General features: G+C 44.2%; 1 protein-coding gene across 4 annotated transcripts in view; it reads right to left on the bottom strand.

The window, feature by feature from the left end:
* Positions 1 to 519: 519 nt before the first annotated feature.
* Positions 520 to 19,519, bottom strand: part of TCP11 (t-complex 11) — a 33,274-nt gene continuing 14,274 nt past the window's right edge. For 2 of the 4 annotated variants that reach the window (XM_065912455.1, XM_065912452.1), the window contains 7 exons: positions 15,335 to 15,455; positions 4,616 to 4,836; positions 3,776 to 3,912; positions 3,308 to 3,525; positions 3,040 to 3,221; positions 1,860 to 2,026; positions 520 to 752 (listed from right to left, as the gene is read on the bottom strand). In XM_065912455.1, the coding sequence (XP_065768527.1) occupies positions 520 to 752; positions 1,860 to 2,026; positions 3,040 to 3,221; positions 3,308 to 3,525; positions 3,776 to 3,912; positions 4,616 to 4,836; positions 15,335 to 15,455 (1,279 nt within the window). Of the gene's footprint in view, positions 753 to 1,859; positions 2,027 to 3,039; positions 3,222 to 3,307; positions 3,526 to 3,775; positions 3,913 to 4,615; positions 4,837 to 15,334; positions 15,456 to 19,519 lie in introns of those variants that run through there. The other 2 variants (XM_065912456.1, XM_065912453.1) reach the window with 2 other exon arrangements.

A 19,519-nucleotide genomic window follows, 5' to 3' on the forward strand; every position in this document is an offset into this window, starting at 1 on the left:
AAAAAGAATGAAATCTTCAGGGGAATTTGGTACTGAAAATGAAGTTTCCAATAATTTTTTTCAATCATGTCCAAATTCGAACTGAATTAGACAAAACAAACTCCTAAATTCCAGAAAAATACTCACATTTTAGGTAATTCCACAGAGTTCTCAGAGCCCTTAGAGAAATAAATTTACCCTCAGAGAAGAGTGATAGTAGCCGGTATCTTAGCTTCTCCGCTCCATGTGCTGAAGGCGGCACCTGGAGGAAAAACCGGGGCCTGCTGGCTGCTCAGCTAGTGGGCGGCTGAGGACACAGGGCCTGGCCACGGCTGCAGCACACGGAGCACGGGGTTTGCTTGCAGTTCAGAAGTTTATTAATGGATGCATTTGGGCCAGCTGGAGTTTACACACGTGGTCACTGCAGCGTGGTGTGCTGGCTGCAGACGGGGAGAAGGCGTGCTGCTTGGAGACGTCACCCCAAGAAGATGGTGGGCTTCTCTGCTGGGTCCAAGGTGCCAAGGTCTGGAGCCAGCGCCATCAGAGAGACACCACTTCTGTCTCCAGCACCTGAGCTGGGGGCAGGAGGCCCTTTAAGATCTCCGTGTAGTAGGGGCCGAACACCTGCTGATTGTGGTGTGTGAGGCTGACGAACTTCTGGCCCAGTTCTGCTAGCTCTGCCTCGATGAGGGTAAGGCCTCCAGGGAGGTCCAGCAGAGACCGCTGCACACCAAGAACCAAACAGCATTTGAGGAACAAGTGGATCCGCTGACCTGCAAGCAGGGAAAGACAGTGAGAAGGGAGAAGGCAAACAATCTTCAGGGAGAAACACGGCCCCCCGCACTCCTAACTTCAAAGTTAAATGAGATACGCACTTACCCACCCACCCACCCACCCACCTAGAGATAAGGACATCTGTTTTGTTTGGAAAGTGACCCAGCTCCTAAGGACAGAGCAAAGATCCGAAACTACTGGGCTAGTACATTTCTATTCAAAAGATTCCTTAAGTATCCATCAGATAGATCCTAGTGTCTGATACAACAGGAGGATCTTTAACTGACCCTTCAGAGAATGAGGTTAAGAGCAAAGTCAAGTTCACAGATGCCAGTTCAACATAGGAGAGGTGAAATCCCTGCTCCGGGAACACGTCCCCCAACCTAATTCAGCATCAGTTTCTTGTTGGCAGTGAGTGGGTGTCACATATCTTGGACCCGGAAATGACCCAAAAAGTCAAGGATGACTTAACCAAGTTGGACAGTATGTCAAATCTTTGTGATCCCATGAACTATAGCCCGCCAGGCTCCTCTGTCCATGGGATTATCCTGGCAAGAATACTGGAGTGGATTGCCATTTCCTCCTCCAGGAGATTTTCGTGACCCAGGGATCGAACCCACAACTCCTGTGGCTCTTGCTTTGGTGGGCAGATTCTTTACCACTGAGCTACCTGGGAAGCCCCTGTCAGAAATGACCCAGAAAGCCAAGGATGACTTAACCAAGTTGGACGGTACTCCACACCGAGAAGCCATGAATTGCTGGTGCAAATCTCCCTTAGAACCAATAGAGTCAGCCTTTATTTTTTATCTTTTTAAAAAATTTTGGTTGCACCTCACAACATGCAGAACTTCCCCAACCAGGGATCAAACTCAAGCCCCCTGCAGTGGACACATGGAGTCTTAACCACTGGACCACTAGGGAAACCTCATAGAGGCAGTCTTTAAACTAAAAGGGATATATTTTCAACCCAGCATTTTGCAAAAACTAAAGCCTACCCAGAGACTTGCCCAGTTATGCTTTTTATTGCTAAATGCCTCGGTGAGCAAGGTCCAGGGGTCAGGATCGGCCTCTCCCCTCACCATTCTCGCCCCAATGGGCATACTCACCAATGACACTGCGGACACAGTTCTCCTTCCTGGAGACGTTCTGGAGCTGCCCTATCAGGGAGGCTGTGTTGTCGCTGCTCAGAGCAGCCAGGCCCATGTTCTTGAGGCTCTGGTGGATCTCCCCAGCCACCTGTTCACTCACAGTCAGCATAGCCTCCTCCTCAGGCCTAGACCATGGAGGAGAGCAAGCTGGGGCCCAGGGGCAGCCACAAGCCCCAAAGCTCCACACCATAAGCCGGGCCCACGCCAGGGAGACGCCCGGCCATCCTGCCGCCCTCACCCCAGACCCTGGGAGCTTGAGTCCAGTGGGCGGGGCAGTGTCTCCACTGTTACCCTCCAGACAGTATTCTCTGTATGATACCATGTTCTTCTTAGAAAACAAGATAAACTATAAAATCAACTCTGGACATGTATATCCATGTATATCCAACCCCATATCGGGTTGTATATCCACCCAGTATGCTTCAATGCTGTGTAATTTATGTATGTACACTTTTGAGACTTCCTTGGACGTTTTCCATGGTCATCTGTCCTACTCCCACCAACGACAATGACAAACCTGGCCTTCTGAGTCCACGCTCTCCTTTGGCGTGTCACCCTGCACTCAGCGGACACGCAGTCAACACTGCTGACTGACTGGCTGACTCCAGGAGTAGGTAAGACCAGCCTACTCAACTAGAGAAAGATTCCTCTGTAGCAACAAGGTAAGCAATCATTTCATAGTAAATGATCCTCCATACTGCCCTGTTGAAAGAAAGCTTTATTTTTCTTTGTTAGAAGTCTCAAGAAGGGGAGGGAGATACACTGGAAGACTGAGACTGATGCATATATCCACTACTACATATAAAGCAGATCACCAATAAGGACCTACTGTACAGCGCAGAGAACTCGACTCACTACTCTGTAACGGCCCGTGGGGGAAAGAATCTAAAAGAGAGTGGATAAATGTATGACCGATTCATGTTGCTGTGCACCTAAAACTAACACAACACTGTAAATCAATTACACCTTAATAAAAATTTAAAAAAAGGAAGCCTCAAGAGCATTTATGGAAAGACAGCCTGCATCTCTGTGGCTGAGTCCACAGGGCCTTCCTGCGGCTTGCCGAACGTGAGGCTTCCTGCCTCAGCGGCCTGTGTCCTCACAGCACCACGGTCTAAAACAGACCTCTGCAGCTCACCTGCACTTGAACTCCTCCAACAGGGCTTTGGTTAGGCGTTTCAGCTTATCCACAAACTGAGGCGAGCCAAACAGGACGCTGCCAGAGAAGCTGCTGGAGACGAGCAGGACGGAGGCCAGGACGGTTAGCTGGCGCAGCTGTGCCTCCAGCTCCTGCAGCCGCGCTCTGTCCGTCAGCAGGGTCTGGGGGGCAGGCGGGCCGGGCCGTCAGGGAGCAGCCCCGGTCAGGCCCCGCGGCCCACACCACAGGGCCGGGCGCCCCCTCCTACCTCAGGGAACTCGTCGTCTTCAGGGTCCCAGAGGAGGAGGTTCAGGAAGCCCTGGGACAGCACCATGGTGGGGCTGAGGGGCTCCGGGCTGTTGGCCGCCTCGCCAGGGGAGGAGCAGGCCGAGCTGGTGGCGTCGGTGGCGTCGGGGCCGCTAGGCAGCGGCGTGGACAGGTCTGCGGCCGCGCGGCTCAGCCACCGGGTGGTGTGATCCAGGAGGCCTGCAGAGCGGAGGCACCCTCAGCACCGCCCTGCGGCCTGGGGACCGCGTGGCCAGATCTCCTCCCCCTCAGCAGGGAAACGCTTTGGTCAGGGGAGTCTTTCTGGCTTAGATAACTGTGCCTTCTGCTGCCCCTAGTCTGAGCGAGAAACTTTCTGCTCCTACACAGAGGCAGAGCTCCCTCTCACATCGTCCAAACGTCAGAACCCAAGGTCATACTCCCCTGCTTTCCCTCAGGTTTGTATACATACTGGGCTGCTTGTTGAGAAGGTCCTGAAATTTCGCTCGTTCGTACTGGACGGAATGTTCCTGCAGTTGGGGCTGGAGGCTCTGGATAGTGTAGTTCACCATGTCCATTTTCATCAGGCCCAGAACCTGGAAGATCCCTCTGACGTAGGAGACAATGGAGTATTTACACTATGAAAGGATGCTTCCTTACCTTTCCCAGTGGTGGCCGGGTGGGGGGGGGGGGGGACCCCCACAATATATCATTAAATCACTGTATTCTAGAGCTGGGAGGGGCTTTAAGTCTTGCCTCTGAAACCCAAGGACCAGAATGAGAGAGTGGCAGAACTAGGAACAAGTAAGTCTCTGGATGTTACAGCCTTTGGATTTTTTCACACCATTCATTCTATGTCTCTTTAAAAAAAAAAAAAAAGGAGTCGGTAGAAGGGAACATCAGCATGGCAACAAACCGCTGAGCTGTGAGATTACAGCTGATGTTACTTCTGACGCTATTTTTGGACAATTCACTTTCCTTTTTTTTTTTAACTTTCTGAGTCTTGGTTTCTATAGCTCTGAAAAAGGGATAGTCTCCAATCTCTGTCTTCACACTGTATGAACTGCAATGAGAAAGCCTGGCATAGGGGTGTCTGAGTTCCTTGGAAGAAAGGATTACACACTCCAGTGACCTATGGTAGGATGGCATACAGGGGCCAGATCAACCTAAGGCCATCTTCAGAAAAGAAAAGCTCATGAACCAGGGAGAAGAGGCATCAGTCAGGTCTTCAGTGGGGAAGAGCCAGCCAAGACCGCAGCTGTGAGCCAGTGTCCCGCCCTGCTGTGCCCTGCCTGGTGGTCAAGCTTCACACCTCAGTAACCGGACAGGGTCTGTGATGTTCTCCAGTTTCTGCACTGCCTCATCGCGAACCGGTGCACACAGCAGAGTCATCATGTTGAGAATGTACTTGGAGAGATGAGGGACATTCAGGGCCCCGTGTTCTGCTTCCTGCTTAAGGAGGCCCATGTCCAGGGCTTCTTCAATCTCACTTCTGAGGCGGTTCTGGCGTGGTAATAGCAGTGACAGCAAGATCTGCCCAGGAAAGAAAGTCAGAGGATGAGATGCTTTCTGTTCAGAGCCCCCAACTCTCTCTAATGGACAATCCCTTCAGCCAGGACATCCCAGCCGGTGTCTTTTAAGGATCAGGAAGTTAGGTCCCTTACAAAAAGCACATGAAAAGATGCTCAACATCACTCATTAGAGAAATGCAAATCAGAACTATAGTGAGGTATCACCTCACACTGGTCAGAATGGCCATCAAAAATCTATAAACAATAAAAGCTGGAGAAGGTGTGGAGAAAAGGAAACCCTCTATATGGTTGGTGGACATAAAACTGGTACATCCACTGTGGAGAACAGTATGGAAACTCCTTAAACTACTAAAAATAGGGCTACAATACGTTCCTGCACCCCCATTCCTGGGCATATATCCAGAGAATACCGTAATTTGAAATAATACATGCACTCCAATGTTCACTGCAACACTATTTACAATAGCCAGGACTACTGGAAACAACCTGTGGCAACAACCTAATGTCCATCAACAGAGGAATGGATAAAGATGGTGTCATACATAGATGCAATGGAATACTAGCCATAAAAAAGAAAGAATGCCATGTGCATAGATGGACCTAGAGACTGTCATACTGAGTGAAGTGAGACAGAGAAAGACAAATATATGATGCCACTTACATATAGAAACTCCAGAAAGAATGAAGAGACAGAGCCAAAGCAAAAACAATATTCAGTTGTGGATGTGACTGGTGATGGAAGTAAAATCCAGTGCTGTAGAGAGCAATATTGCATAGGAACCTGGAATGTTAGGTCTATGCATCAAGGCAAATTGGAAGTGGTCAAACAGGAGATGGCAAGAGTGAACATGGACATTTTAGGAATTAGTGAACTAAAATGGACTGGAATGGATGAATTTAACTCAGATGACCATTATATCTATTACTGTGGGCAAGAATCCCTTAGAAGAAATGGAGTAGCCCTCATAGTCAACGAAAGAGTTCAAAATGCGGTACTTGGATGCAATCTCAAAAACGACAGAATGATCTCTGTTCGTTTCCAAGGCAAACCAGTCAATATCACAGTAGTCTAAGTCTATGCCCTGACCAGTAATGCTGAAGAAGCAGAACTTGAACAGTTCTATGAAGACCTACAAGACCTTCTAGAACTAACATCCAAAAAAGATGTCCTTTTCATTATAGGGAACTAGAATGCAAAAGTAGGAAGTCAAGAAATACTAGGAGTAACAGGCAAATTTGGCCTTGGAGTACAGAATGAATCAGAGCAAAGGCTAATAGAGTTTTGCCAAGAGAACGCACTGGTCATAGCAAACATCCTCTTCCAACAACACAAGAGAAGACTCTACACATGGACATCAACAGATGGTCAATACCGAAATCAGACTGATTATATTCTTTGCAGTCAAAGATGGACGAGCTCTATACAGTCAGCAAAAAAAAGACCAGGAGCTGACTATGGCTCAGATCATGAACTCCTTATTGCCAAATTCAGACTTAAACTGAAGAAATTAGGGAAAACCACTAGACCATTCAGGTATGACCTAAATCAAATCCCTTACGATTATACAGTGGAAGTAACATATAGATTCAAAGGATTAGATCTGATCAGAGTGCCTGAAGAACTATGGAGGGAGGTTTGTGACATTGTACAGTGATCAAGACCATCCCCAAGAAAAAGAAATGCAAAAAGGCAAAATGGTTGTCTGAGGAGGCCTTACAAGTAGCTGAGAAAAGAAGAGAAGCAAAAGGCAAAGGAGAAAAGGAAATATACACCCATGTGAATGCAAAGTTTCAAAGAACACCAAGGAGAGATAAGAAGGCCTGTCTCAGTGATCAATGCAAAGAAATAGAGGAAAACAACAGAATGGGAAAGACTAGAGATCTCTTCAAGAAAATTAAGATACCAAAGGAACTTTTCATACAAAGATGGGCTCAATAAAGGACAGAAATGGTATGGACCTAACAGAAGCAGAAGATATTAAGAAGAGGTGACAAGAATACACAGAAGAACTGTACAAAAAAGATCCTCACGACCCAGATAACCACGATGGTGTGATCACTCACCTAGAGCCAGACATCCTGGAATGCGAAGTCAAACGGGCCATCACTACGAACAAAGCTGGTGGAGGTGGTAATGGAATTCCAGTTGAGCTATTTCAAATCCTAAAAGATGATACTGTGAAAGTGCTGCACTAATATGCCAGCAAATCTGGAAAACTCAGCAGTGGCCACAGGACTGGAAAAGGTCAGTTTTCACTCCAATCCCAAAGAAAGGCAATACCAAAGAATGCTCAAACCACTGCACAATTGCAGTCATCTCACACGCTAGTAAAGTGATGCTCAAAATTCTCGAAGTCAGGCTTCAACAGTACGTGAACCGCGAATTTCCAGATGTTCAAGCTGGATTTAGAAAAAGGCAGAGGAACCAGAGATCAAATTGCCAACATCTGCTGGATCACTGAAAAAGCAAGAGAGTTCCAGAAAAACATCTACTTCTGCTTTATTGACTAAACTAAAGCCTTTGACTGTGTGGATCACAAGAAACTGTGGAAAATTCTTCACGTGATGGGAATCAGACACCTGACCTGCCTCCTGAGAAATCTGTATGCAGGTTAAGAAGCAACAGTTAGAACTGGATATGGAACAACATACTGGTTCCAAGTTGGGAAAGGAGTATGTCAAGGCTGTATATTGTCACCCTGCTTATTTAACTTCTATGCAGAGTATTTCATGAGAAATGCTGGACCGGATAAAGCACAAGCTGGAATCAAGATTGCCGGGAGAAATATCAATAACCTCAGATATGCAGATGACACCACCCTTATGGCAGAAAGCAAAGAGAACTAAACAGTCTCTTGATGAAAGTGAGAGAGGAGAGTGAAAAAGTTGGTTTAAAACTCAACATTCAGAAAACTAAGATCATGGCATCTGGTCCCATCACTTCATGGCAAATAGATGGGGAAACAGTGGAAATAGTGACAGACTTTATTTTCTGGGGCTCCAAAATCACTGTAGATGGTGACTGCAGTCAGGATATTAAAAGGCGCTTTCTCCTTGAAAGAAAAGTTATGACCAACCTAGACAGCATATTAAAAAAGAGGAGACATTACTTTGCCAACAAAGGTCCATCTAGTCAAAGCTATGGTTTTTCCAGTAGTCATGTATGTATGTGAGAGTTGGACTATAAAGAAAGCTGAGTGCCAAAGAATTGATGCTTTTGAACTGTGGCGTTGGAGAAGATTCTTGAGAGTCCCTTGAACCGCAAGGAGATCAAACCAGTCCATCCCAAAGGAAATCAACCCAGAATATTCACTGGAAGGACTGATGCTGAAGCTGAAACTCCAATAGTTTGGCCATCTGATGGGAAGAACTGACTCATTAAAAAAGACCTTGATGCTGGGAAAGACTGAAGGTGGGAGGAGAAGGGGACAACAGAGGATGAGATGGTTGGATGGCATCACCGACTCCATGGACACAAATTTGAGTAAACTCGGGGAGCTGGTGATGGACAGGGAAGCCTGGTGTGCTGTAGTCCATGGGGTTGCAAAGAGTTGGATACAATTGAGTGACTGAACTGAACTGACATATGGAAGCTAAAAAAAATGGTACAATGAATTTATTTACAAAACAGAAATAGAGCCACAGATGTAGAAAACAAACTTATGGTTACCAGGGTGGAAAGCAGGGGGGAGAGGAAAGGGATAAATTGGGAGACTGGGATAGACAATATACATTATTATATACAAAATAGATAACTAATAAGTACTTTATAGCACAGGGAACTCTTCTCAATACTCTATGACCTATATGGAAAAATAATCTTAAAAAGAGTGGTTATATGTATAGCTGAATATTTTGTTGTATAGCAGAAATTAACACAATATTGTAAATCAACTATAATAAAAAAAAATTTTTTTTTAAAGAAGTTAGGTCCCTCAATTTCCTAAAGTATCATTTATCTTTGTTTAGGGACCAGTGATAGTTAGAGAGTTTAGGGGATCAATGATAGCAGCAGTATATCATTTTCTACACAGATTGAGATAAAGAGATAAATAAAATCAAGGGGTATGGTAAAAAAGAAATATAAGGTACAGAGATATAAAATACACACCATCACATGGTGCTAAAGTATGCTTTAAAAATCTTTTTTAATTTTTATTTTATTTGTTTACTTATTTTTGGCTGCACTGAGTCTTTGCTGTTGCATAGGCTTTCTCTGGTTGCATCAAGCGGGAGACACTCTTCACTGCGGCGGCTTCTCCTGCTGCAGACCACAGGCTCTAGGTGCACAGGCTTCAGCAGTTGCGGCACATGGGCTACACAGCGTGGGCTCAGTAGCTGTTTCACACGGGCGTAGCTGCTCTGCACCATGTGGGATCTTTCCAGACCAGGGATTGAACCTGTGTCCCCTGCACTGGCGGGCAGACTCCTATCCACTGCGCCACCAGGGAAATCTGATGAGGTACTCTTAACTTACCAAAGCAAGCATTTTTGAGGTTTAAATTTTACTTCAATGAATGAAATAGGCAAAGGAACTGTTAAAAGTCCCTTGAAATAACTTATTAACAGAAAAATATAAGTTCCCTATGGACAGAAACTGTCTTATTCACGCCTGTGCCTCGGTAACATACAGATATTGGTGATGGTAAGGGATAGGGTTAGTTATTAGTAATTGAATGGAATACTGTGTTGTCACGGCAAGGTCCCAACTATTTAGCCTCATCTTGAACAAGTAAAACATGCTCCACGCTGTCCGTTTAAATGACAAACTATGCCAGTTATGCATCCGGAGCCTCTCAGTCCCAGATCTGCCCATCAGTGCCTACTCTGGGCAAATGCGCTGGGCCCTGTCGTTTTCCCTTGCGGGCTGGCACAGTGTTACGTTCTGCCGGCAGAGGGTGCTCAAGAGACACGGCAGGAGGAAGAGGCTCTCTCTGCTGGCTCCGGGGTGCTCCTCCCAGGAAGTTCCCGCAGCACAGCAGCATCTCCTTCAAATCACCCTGTGGTTTCTTTTGCCTGGCTGGACCCTGACTGATACAAAAGCTGCACAACGAGTGAGGTTTGAACTCAAATGGCCACATGTTCAGTGGATCTGATGAGCAGAAAGTAGCAAGTACTTAAAATGTCTTAGAAAAACATGCAAACTAGAGCCTGGCAGATAATCCCTGTAAGAACGGGCAGCCCATGACCTCAGGGAAGTGACTTAGCGTTTCAGTGATCTGAGCTTGTCAAGCGATCCACTCCAAGATGAAAGATAAGCTGCTGCACATCAAACCACCCATCGTGAAAAAAGGCAAAACACTTGTTGACCTTTGTGGATTTTCAAGGCAACATACACCACATTTGAGACTGCTACTGTGACACTCATTTAGAGTCACTCACAAGACTGCCAGTTTCAAGTGGAACCGAGCAAAACTTAGGCTTTGCAGCAAACTCAGCCCGATCCAGGAGACTCAGTGATACCTGAGGTGTCCCTGGCGAGTTGAGGACACTGTACACACCCTCTGGGCAAGTACCGACAGCCCCAGCACAGCACAGACTTCTATGGTTTGGGAGCGAATCTGTGCCCTCTTCTGGGGGTAACTATTTGCCTTTGGAGAAATCATTCCTGGCTTGCTCTTGACCCTTGGGAGAAAGCAAACACCTTAACATAGGACAATGAGTGAGATGCAGCCTGAGTGTCCCATCAGGCGTTGTCTGACCGACCTAAGCACAAGACTGGACATGCACACAGCCACCTGTTGTCAGATGAAAATGGCCCATAAGAGACCAAGCACATACGGGTGTAAGGACAGCCACACAAAGCGCACTGGAATACAGAGCCCAGAGAGAAAACCTGGACGAACGGTCACATGGTTTTTGAAAACAACGCCAAGGCCATTCAGTGGGGAAAGGACAGTCTTTTCAACAAATGGTATCGGGGAAAACCGGATATTCACATACAGAAGAATGAAGTTGAACTGTACCTATGCCAAATAAAATATAACTCAAATTGGGTAGAAGACCTAAATATAAGAGCTTAAGTTCTGAAATTCTCAGAAGAAAACAGGAGCAAATCTTCACAATTTTGGATTTCACAAGATATGACACCAAAAGCAGAAGTTACCACAGACTAGATGAATTGGGCTTTGTTAAAATTAAAACATTTTTAGGGACATATCAAAAAGAGTGGCGGGGGGGAGGAACTACCCACAGAATGGAAGAAAATATCTGCAAATCATTTATCTGACAAGGGTCAAGGATGCAGAATGTTTAAGGAACTTTTACAACTCAACAACAAAAAGACAACTCAATTTTAAAGTGGGCAAAGGACCTGAGTAAACATTTCTCCAAAGACAATGCAGAAGACAGCGCCAAGCACAGGGAGATGCTCATCACCACTGCCCGCAAGGGAAATGCAAGTCAAGACCACAAGACTCCACGTCAGACGTGGCTGCACCAGGGGAAGATGTCTAATGTTTTTAAAAAGGAAAAATAAATGCTGAAAAGTAAGTGAAAATGTTGAGAAATAGGAACCCTCCTATATTTCTGGTGGGAATGTAAAATGTTAAGCCACCGTGGAAAACAGTCTAGTGGTTTCTCAATAAATTAAACATAGCATTATCACATGACTCTGCAATTCCACTCCTGGGTATATATTCCAAAGACTGGAAAAGAGATGTTCAAACAAAGACTTGTACACAAATGTTCCCCCAGCAGCACTGTTCACAATGGCAAAAATGTGAGAACAACACAAATGTCCAACAACAGATGCATGGATAAACAAAATGTAGTATTATCCACACAATGGAGTATTTCCAGCCACAAAAAGAAAGGAAGCTCTGATCCATGCTACAATGAGGATCAACCTTGAAAACATTATGCTAAGTAAAATTTGCCACATGCACAAAGACAAATGTTGTATGATTCCACTTATGTGAGGTACTTACAGCAGTCAAATTCACAGAGACCAAAGATAAAACAGAAGCTACCAGGCACTCAGGGAAGAGGTATACGAGGAGTTACTGTTTAATTTTGTTTGCAAAGATGAAAACATTCTGGAAATGGATAATGGTGATGGTTGCATAACACTGTAAATGGCACTGAATTGTAACCCTTAACATCATTAAAATGGAAAAATTTTTATGTTTACCATAATAAAAAAAAATCCCCCAAAACAGAAACAACTAAGTCTGTAATGTGGCACTGCTCCCCCAGGGAGGATCAGCCTGCCACCTGGTAGCAGACAATTTGTTTAGGACCTTTCTGGACCTCTTCCTTCATTAAGGGAGCAAAGACTCACCCTCAATGGAACAAACACTTTCTGAATGTAAAGCTGTCTTCTCTACCTCTGTTAAGCACCAACACCCATGTACTCACAGACTCTCACAGAAAGCCTTATCACTGTCTGGGTTCTGGCATGCCCCACAGCATTGTATCTGATCAAGGAACCCCTTTTACAGCCAAGAAAGTACAGCAATGGGTTCATACCCACATGCCCCTTCATGGAAAGTTGACTGATCTTAACTGAAAAGTGGAATGGCTTATTGAAGACTCAGTTATAGCATTTGTTGAGAGGTAATATCCTGAACTGAAGAAGTTCTGTCTTGCAAGATGCAATATATGCTTTGAATCAAAACTATTATGCAGTGCTGTTCCCTAAGCTAAGAAGACATGGTCCCAGAATCAGGGGGTGGAAGTAGGACTGGTTGCTCTCACTATTATATCTAAAAACCTACTTGCAGAACTTTTGTTTCCCATCCTGCCAACTTCGGGCCCTGCTGATTTGGGAGGAATGCTTGCACTGGTTCCACTGAATTAGAAGGTGAGACAGCCCCCTAGACAGTGTATTAGAAAGCAGAGACATCACTTTGCTGACAAAGGTCCATCTAGTTAAAGCTATGGTTTTTCCAGTAGTTGTGTATGGATGTGAGAGTTGGACTATAAAGAAGGCTGAGTGCTGAAGAACTGATGCTTGTGAACTGTGGTGTTGGAGAAGACTCTTGAGAGTCCCTTGGACTGCAAGGAGATCAAACCAGTCCATCCTAAGGGAAATCAACCCAGAATATTCATTGGAAGGACTGGTGCTGAAGCTGAAACTCCAGTACTTTGGCCACCTGATGGGAAGAGCTGACTCACTGGAAAAGACTCTGATGCTGGGAAAGACTGAAGACGAAAGGAGAAGGGGCGGCAGAGGATGAAATGGTTGGGTGGCATCACCCACTCAACGGACATGAATTTGAGCAAATTCCAGGAGATAGTGAAGGACAGAGGAGCCTGGTGTGCTACAGTCCATGGGGTCGCAAAGAGTTGGACACGACTTAGCAACTGCACAACACAACCACCACTGAGCCAACAAGGTAAAAAAGGAGCCCCTCTCTGGACTAGAATAACTGGCCCTGACTGCCAAGAGGAAGCTGGGTTGCTGCTACACACTGGGGGCCAGAAGAACTGATACTGAAGCTGGAACCCCAATACTGAGGCCACCTGATGTGAAGAACTGACTCATTTGAAAAGACCCTGATGCTGGGAAAGATTGAAAGCAGGAGAAAGGGACGACAGAGGATGAGATGGTTGGATGGCATCACCAACTCAATGGACATGAGTTTGAGCAAGCTCTGGGAGTTGGTGTTGGACAGGGAGGCCTGGCATCCATGGAGTCGCAAATAGTTGGACATGACTGAGCGACTGAACTGAACAGAATATTCAGTGGGACAGTGACTGAAGATGAGGAATATTATACAGACAGCAATAGACACAACCACCATTGGGACTGTGAGTTTCTTCATTTGGGGAAAAGGATAAGAACTTGTAAGAGACATAGCTATGTCTTTTGTCTTTTTTTTGGCCATGCCTTGCAACTTGTGGGATCTTAGTTACCCAACCAGAAATTGAACCTAGGCCCTTGGCAGTGAAAATGAGAAGTCCTAACCACTGGACCACCAGGGAACTCCCTGGTTAGCTATGTCTTATTAGGTAAAAATAGAATTGTTTTCAGGAATTTGAATGTGAGTAGAAGGGTATATATGGAAGCTGAGTAACCAAAGGAATGGAATGTGACATTTATCAATTTATTGCCACTCAAATCCTCTCCAAATCCACCCTTCCCTTCTCTGCTCTGAGAAAATGAAGTCCTTTAAATATTTTTCCTTTACCAGATGGGACAATTTTGTTTCATCTGTAGACTGTACTTTTTTCCTGGATTTACATTGTTGTGTTACAATGTTGTGTTAATTCTCATTGTACAGCAAAGTGATTCAGATTACAGATAAATGTATAATAAAATTCTTTTTCATATTCTTCTCCATTATGTTGGGCTTCCCAGATGGTGCTAGTGGTAAAGAACCTGCCTGCCAATGCAAGAGATGTAAGACACATGGGTTTGATCCCTGGGTCAAGAAGATCCCCTGGGGGAAGGCACGGAGTCCCACTCCAGGATTCTTGCCTGGGAAATCCCATGGACAGAGGAGCCTGGCTGGCTATAGTCCATGGGGTCACAAAGAGTTGGACACGACTGAAGTGACTTAGCATGAATATAGTTCATATGCAATACAGTAGGACCTTGTTATCTATTTTATACACAGAAGTTTGTATCTGCTAATCCCAAACTCCTAATTTATCCCCTTCCCCTTTCCCCTTTAGTAATCATAAGTTTGTTTTCTATGTCTGAATCTGTTTGGTGAATAAATTCATTGGCAGCATATTTTAGATTCCACATATAAGTGATATCACATTTGTCTTTCTGACTTACTTTGCTTAGTATGATAATCTCTAGGTCCCCCTATGTTGTGGCAAATAGCATTATTTCATTCTTCTTTATGGCTGAATAATATTCCAAGGTGTATACATACTCCCCGTCTTCTTCACCCATTCCTCTGCTGACAGACATTTAGGTTGTTTACATGTTTTGGCTACTGTAAACAGTGCTTCTGTGAACACTGGGGTATATGTCAGAGGGTACCATTACTTAGTTTTCCTGGTTCTGCAAGCTCTCGTGGCAGGCTCCTGGCGTCCACGTGGCTCTGCAGGCAGCTGGCTCCTGCAGCTGAGAAGCTTCTCGAGTACTGGACCCCTGCAGAGCAAGTGGCTGCTTCTCCAGGGCTGGGCTCCTGGGGGACAGGTGACCACTCTGGCAGCCAGCTTCTGCCATGCACGGTGGTCAGCAGCACACCCAGCCCAGAGAGTTCCCCTGGCACAGCCGTGCCCTCAAATGAGTGACTGAGTCCTTGGGTGTTCCCCCTACCCTAGGGCTGAGACAGGACTCTCCTTTTATCTTATATTCCAGCAGAGTTTTCTCTGCTTCTTACTAGCCCAAAGACTTCATTTCTCCAATTCCCTGTTATAATAATTTTTATATTAAAACTTCTTTGTTGAAATTACTGAGTGATTTCTGTCTATTGATCATAGACTCTGACTGATTCATGGACCATGTTCAGTTGGGATTTGCTGGCCACTGACATTCCAGTGAGCAGGGGCTGTCCAGAAACTTTATATCTGCAAAGGTAAGGTTTGTCACTCACCTCTTTAATTTCCTTTAGAAGTTCAAGAGCACAGCTGAAGTCTGGCGGAGTAGCTGATAGTTGCTCTTTCAGATGATCCCAAAAGGCATTGTGCATGGTCTCCTTGATCCTGCCTTCCAGACTGTAAGAGGGTTAAATGAACAAATTATTTTCTCTACTCAAAAACTGCCATAAAGTCATCATCTATTAAGCCACAAACAATATTTGATTTAAAAAAATTTATACAGACAGGGGAAGGCCAGGAACTAAGTATGGAGGGCAGCAGAGCTGAACAAGCTGGGGTTTTAGAGTTGGCTGTCAAGGGCACCAGCACAACCTCTCAGAAGGGCTCCTCACGGTCTGGTGCAGCCACTCTCTGCAGTAGGAAGAACCCTGAACAGAGTTCAGGCTGAAAGTTAACACTGATTCTGCATTTAGCGTAGAAAAGATGTGATTAGTTTCCCTTTACGTACACATACAGCAAACAACTAAGTGATCTTTCATTTTCTTCTAGACTTAAATCTAAAAAAGGATTTTCCTTCTTTGACAACATCTATCTATAGATACTTCCAGATCAGCACATCTAAAACTGAATTCACTGTCTTTCCCGTCCAAACCTGTTCCTCCTGTATTCCTAATCTCAATGGCACTACCAGGCAATCAGCCATGGAAGCCAGAATATCAGTCTTTTTTCCCCTTCCAAAAAAAAAGAAGCAGCAAAGGCAATTCAATTAAAAAGGATAATCTTTTCAACAAATGGTGCTAGAACAACTGGACATCCACAGGGAAGAAAAATGAACCTAGACACAGACTTTGAATCAACACCTTCCACAAATAGAGCATAGACCTCAATGTAAGAAACAAACTCTAAAACTTCTAGAACAGAAGAAACCTATGTGACCTTGGGTTTGGCAATGACCTTTTAGATATTCCACCAAAAGCAAGATCCATGAAAGAAAAAAAACTGGTAAATTGAGCTTCATTAAAATTAAAAATTGCTCTGTGAAAGTCACTATTAAGAGAAGGAAAAGACAAGCTCCAATCTTTGCAAAGCACATATCTGATAAAGAACTAGTAACCAAAACATACAAAGAACTCATAAAATTCAAGCATAAGAAAATAACCCAATTCTATTTTTTTCAAATTAATCTACTGAAGTATAGTTGATTTATAATATTGTGTTAGTTTCTTCTATACAGCAAAGTGAGTCAGTTATACTCACTCTTTTTAAAAATTCTATTCCCATGTAGGTCATTACAGAACAATCCAATTTTAAAACAGGAAGCGGTCTGAACAGACACCTCACCAAAGTAAAAATAGAGATGGCAAATAAGCACATGCTCAACCTCATATCTCATTGCTGTTGTTCAGTCGCCAAGTTGTGTCCTATTGAGACCCCATGGACTGCAGCACGCCAGGCCTCCCTGTCCCTCACCATCTCTCAGAGCTTGCCCAAGTTCATGTCCATTGAATCAGTGATACCATTCTATCATCTCATCTCCTGTCACCTTCTTCTCATTCTGCCTTCGATTTTCCCCAGCATCAGGGTCTTTTCTAGTGAGTTGGCTCTTCACATCAGGTGGCCAAAGTACTGGAGCTTCAGCTTCAGCATCAGTCCTTCCAATGAGTATTCAAGGGTGATTTCCTTTAGGATTGACTGGTTTGATCTCCTTACTGTCCAAGGGACTCTCAAGAGTCTTCTCCAGTCCCTCACTTCAAATGCATCAATTCTTCAGTGCTCTGCCTTCTTTATGGTCCAACTCTCACATCTGTACATGACTACTGGAAAGATGAAAACCTTGACTATACAAATGTTTGTAGGCAAATGATGTCTTTGCTTTTTAATACACTGTCTAGGTTTGTCATTGCTTTCCTGCCAAGAAGCAATCATCTTCTAATTTCATGGCTGAAGTCACCATTAGGGAATTGTAAATTAAAGTAACAGTGAGATACCACTACACACCTATTAGAATGGCCAAAATCCAAAACACTGACAACACCAGATGCTGACGAGGACAGGGAGCAACAGGAACTCTCACACACTGCTCGTAGGAACGCAAAGTGGGAGACTGTCACTCTGGAGGATGGTTCCACAGTTTCTTACACAACTAAACACACTCTTTCCATACAGTCCAACAATCGTGCTCCCTAGGACTTACTCAAAGAAGGTGAAACCTTATATCCACACAAAAATCTAAACATGGACATTTATAGTAGCTTTATGTCTTTGCCAAAGCTTGGAAGCAACCAAGATGTCATTCTGTACGTGATGGATAAATAAACTGTGGCATATCCAGACAATGGAGTATTTGTTTTTATTTAGTTGCTAAGTAGAGTCTGACTCTCTTGTGGCCCCGTGGACTGTAGCCTGCCATGCTCCTCTGTCTATGGGATTTCCCAGGCAAGAATACTGGAGTGGGTTGCCATTTCCTTCTCCAGGGGATTTTCCTGACCCAGGGATCAAACCCGCATCTCCTGCATAGGCAGGAGGATTCTTTCCACTGAGCCACAAGAGAAGCCAACAGAATATTATTCAACACTAAAAAGAAATGCACTATCAAGCCCTCAAAAGACATGGAGGAAACTTGAATTTTTTTTTTTTGGCCATACCGTGTAGGATCTTAGTTCCCTAATCAGGGATCAAACCCATGTCCCCTGAGCTGGGAGCACACAGCCTTAACAACTGGACCACTAGGGAAGTCCCTTAAATGTATATTGCTAGTTGAAAGAATACAATCTGAAAAGGCTACATACTGTATGATTCCAACTCTAAGAAATTCAGAAAACCTATGGAGATTGTAAAAAGGCCAGTGGTTGCCAAAGGTTTCAGGAGGAGAGAGGGAAGGATGAATAGATAGAACATAGGGAATTTTAGGGCAGTGAAATTACTCTGTATGATATGGAAATGGTGAATACAGAAATGGTGAATAAATACATTTTCCAAAACCCATGGAATATACGTCACAAAAAGTGAATACCCCTATAAACTTGAATTAATAATAATTAACTTGAATTACTAATACATTAATAATAATGTATTAATACTGGATCATAAATTGTAACAAATAAACCACACTAATACAAGATGTAAATAGAGGAAACTGTATGTAGGAGAAAGGAGGGAATGTGAGAACTATTTTCCATAAAATAAAATTAAACTATGCTAAAAAAATTGTCTATTATTTTTTTAAAGGAATTCACTTTCCTCTGAATGCTTATTTAAATGACTTCTCTGACCAATACACTTAGGCTAATAAGAAGAAAAAGAACCATTTGAAAATTCTGAGGCTGCACCTAGTCACTGACAATAGTGATTGGTCTTCTGGAATAAAACATCCCCTCTTAGTAATGCATGCTCCTTGTAAAACAAGAAACAATACAAAGATGAATAAAACAAAAATCAAAATTCCTCTCCCAACACTGCAATCTCAATCAGCAACGGTAACCAACTATAATCTAACAGTCAATTGTGAACTGGAATTGGTCTTAAAACTTTTCTCCTCATCCCATTCATCCAATCCATCTTCCAAGTTCCATAAATTGTTTTCGAAATGTCTCTGAAATCATCTGCTCCTACCATCATCTCTTACCTAGACTACTACAAAGGGCCATTAACTGGTCCCTCTGCCTTCATTCTTTCTCCCTTTCAATCTGTTCCCCACAAATTAATTCTAAATTCAATGACTCTTCTAAGATTCAATCCTGATTATGAGGTCATGCTCAGAGTCCATCAGGGGCTTCTCAGCATCAGCAGCACAAACAGCTCAGATGACCCTCCTGACACCGCTCTGCCTCCCTAACTTCTCTCCTCCTACTTCATAACACTTCATGCTCAGCTACACCAAGATACTTATTCAGTTCACACCACTGCGCCTCCAACCCGTGTCCTCTGCCAGGAGCATTCCTTCCCACCCAGACCACCTCTAAGACTCAAGTCATCATAAGCAAACCTTCTGTTTCTTAGGCAGCTGAGAACTTTAATTAAACTCTATACACAGCTCTAAGTGAACTTAGCAGTCACTTTCTGTAATTCAACGGAGTCTCCTACAAAAGCGTCTTGACAGCAAAGACAGTGCCTTATTTGTTCATAGCTACAGCTACCTCTATCTCCAGAAGTCAGCAATTTTTCCTGTCACGTGATAAGGACGCAACAAATGCCTGGTGAATGAATGGCCCAAATAAGGGATTTCCCAATTAATACAACTG

This window comes from Muntiacus reevesi, chromosome 20 (assembly GCF_963930625.1).
Source record: "Muntiacus reevesi chromosome 20, mMunRee1.1, whole genome shotgun sequence".
Lineage (NCBI taxonomy): Eukaryota > Metazoa > Chordata > Mammalia > Artiodactyla > Cervidae > Muntiacus > Muntiacus reevesi.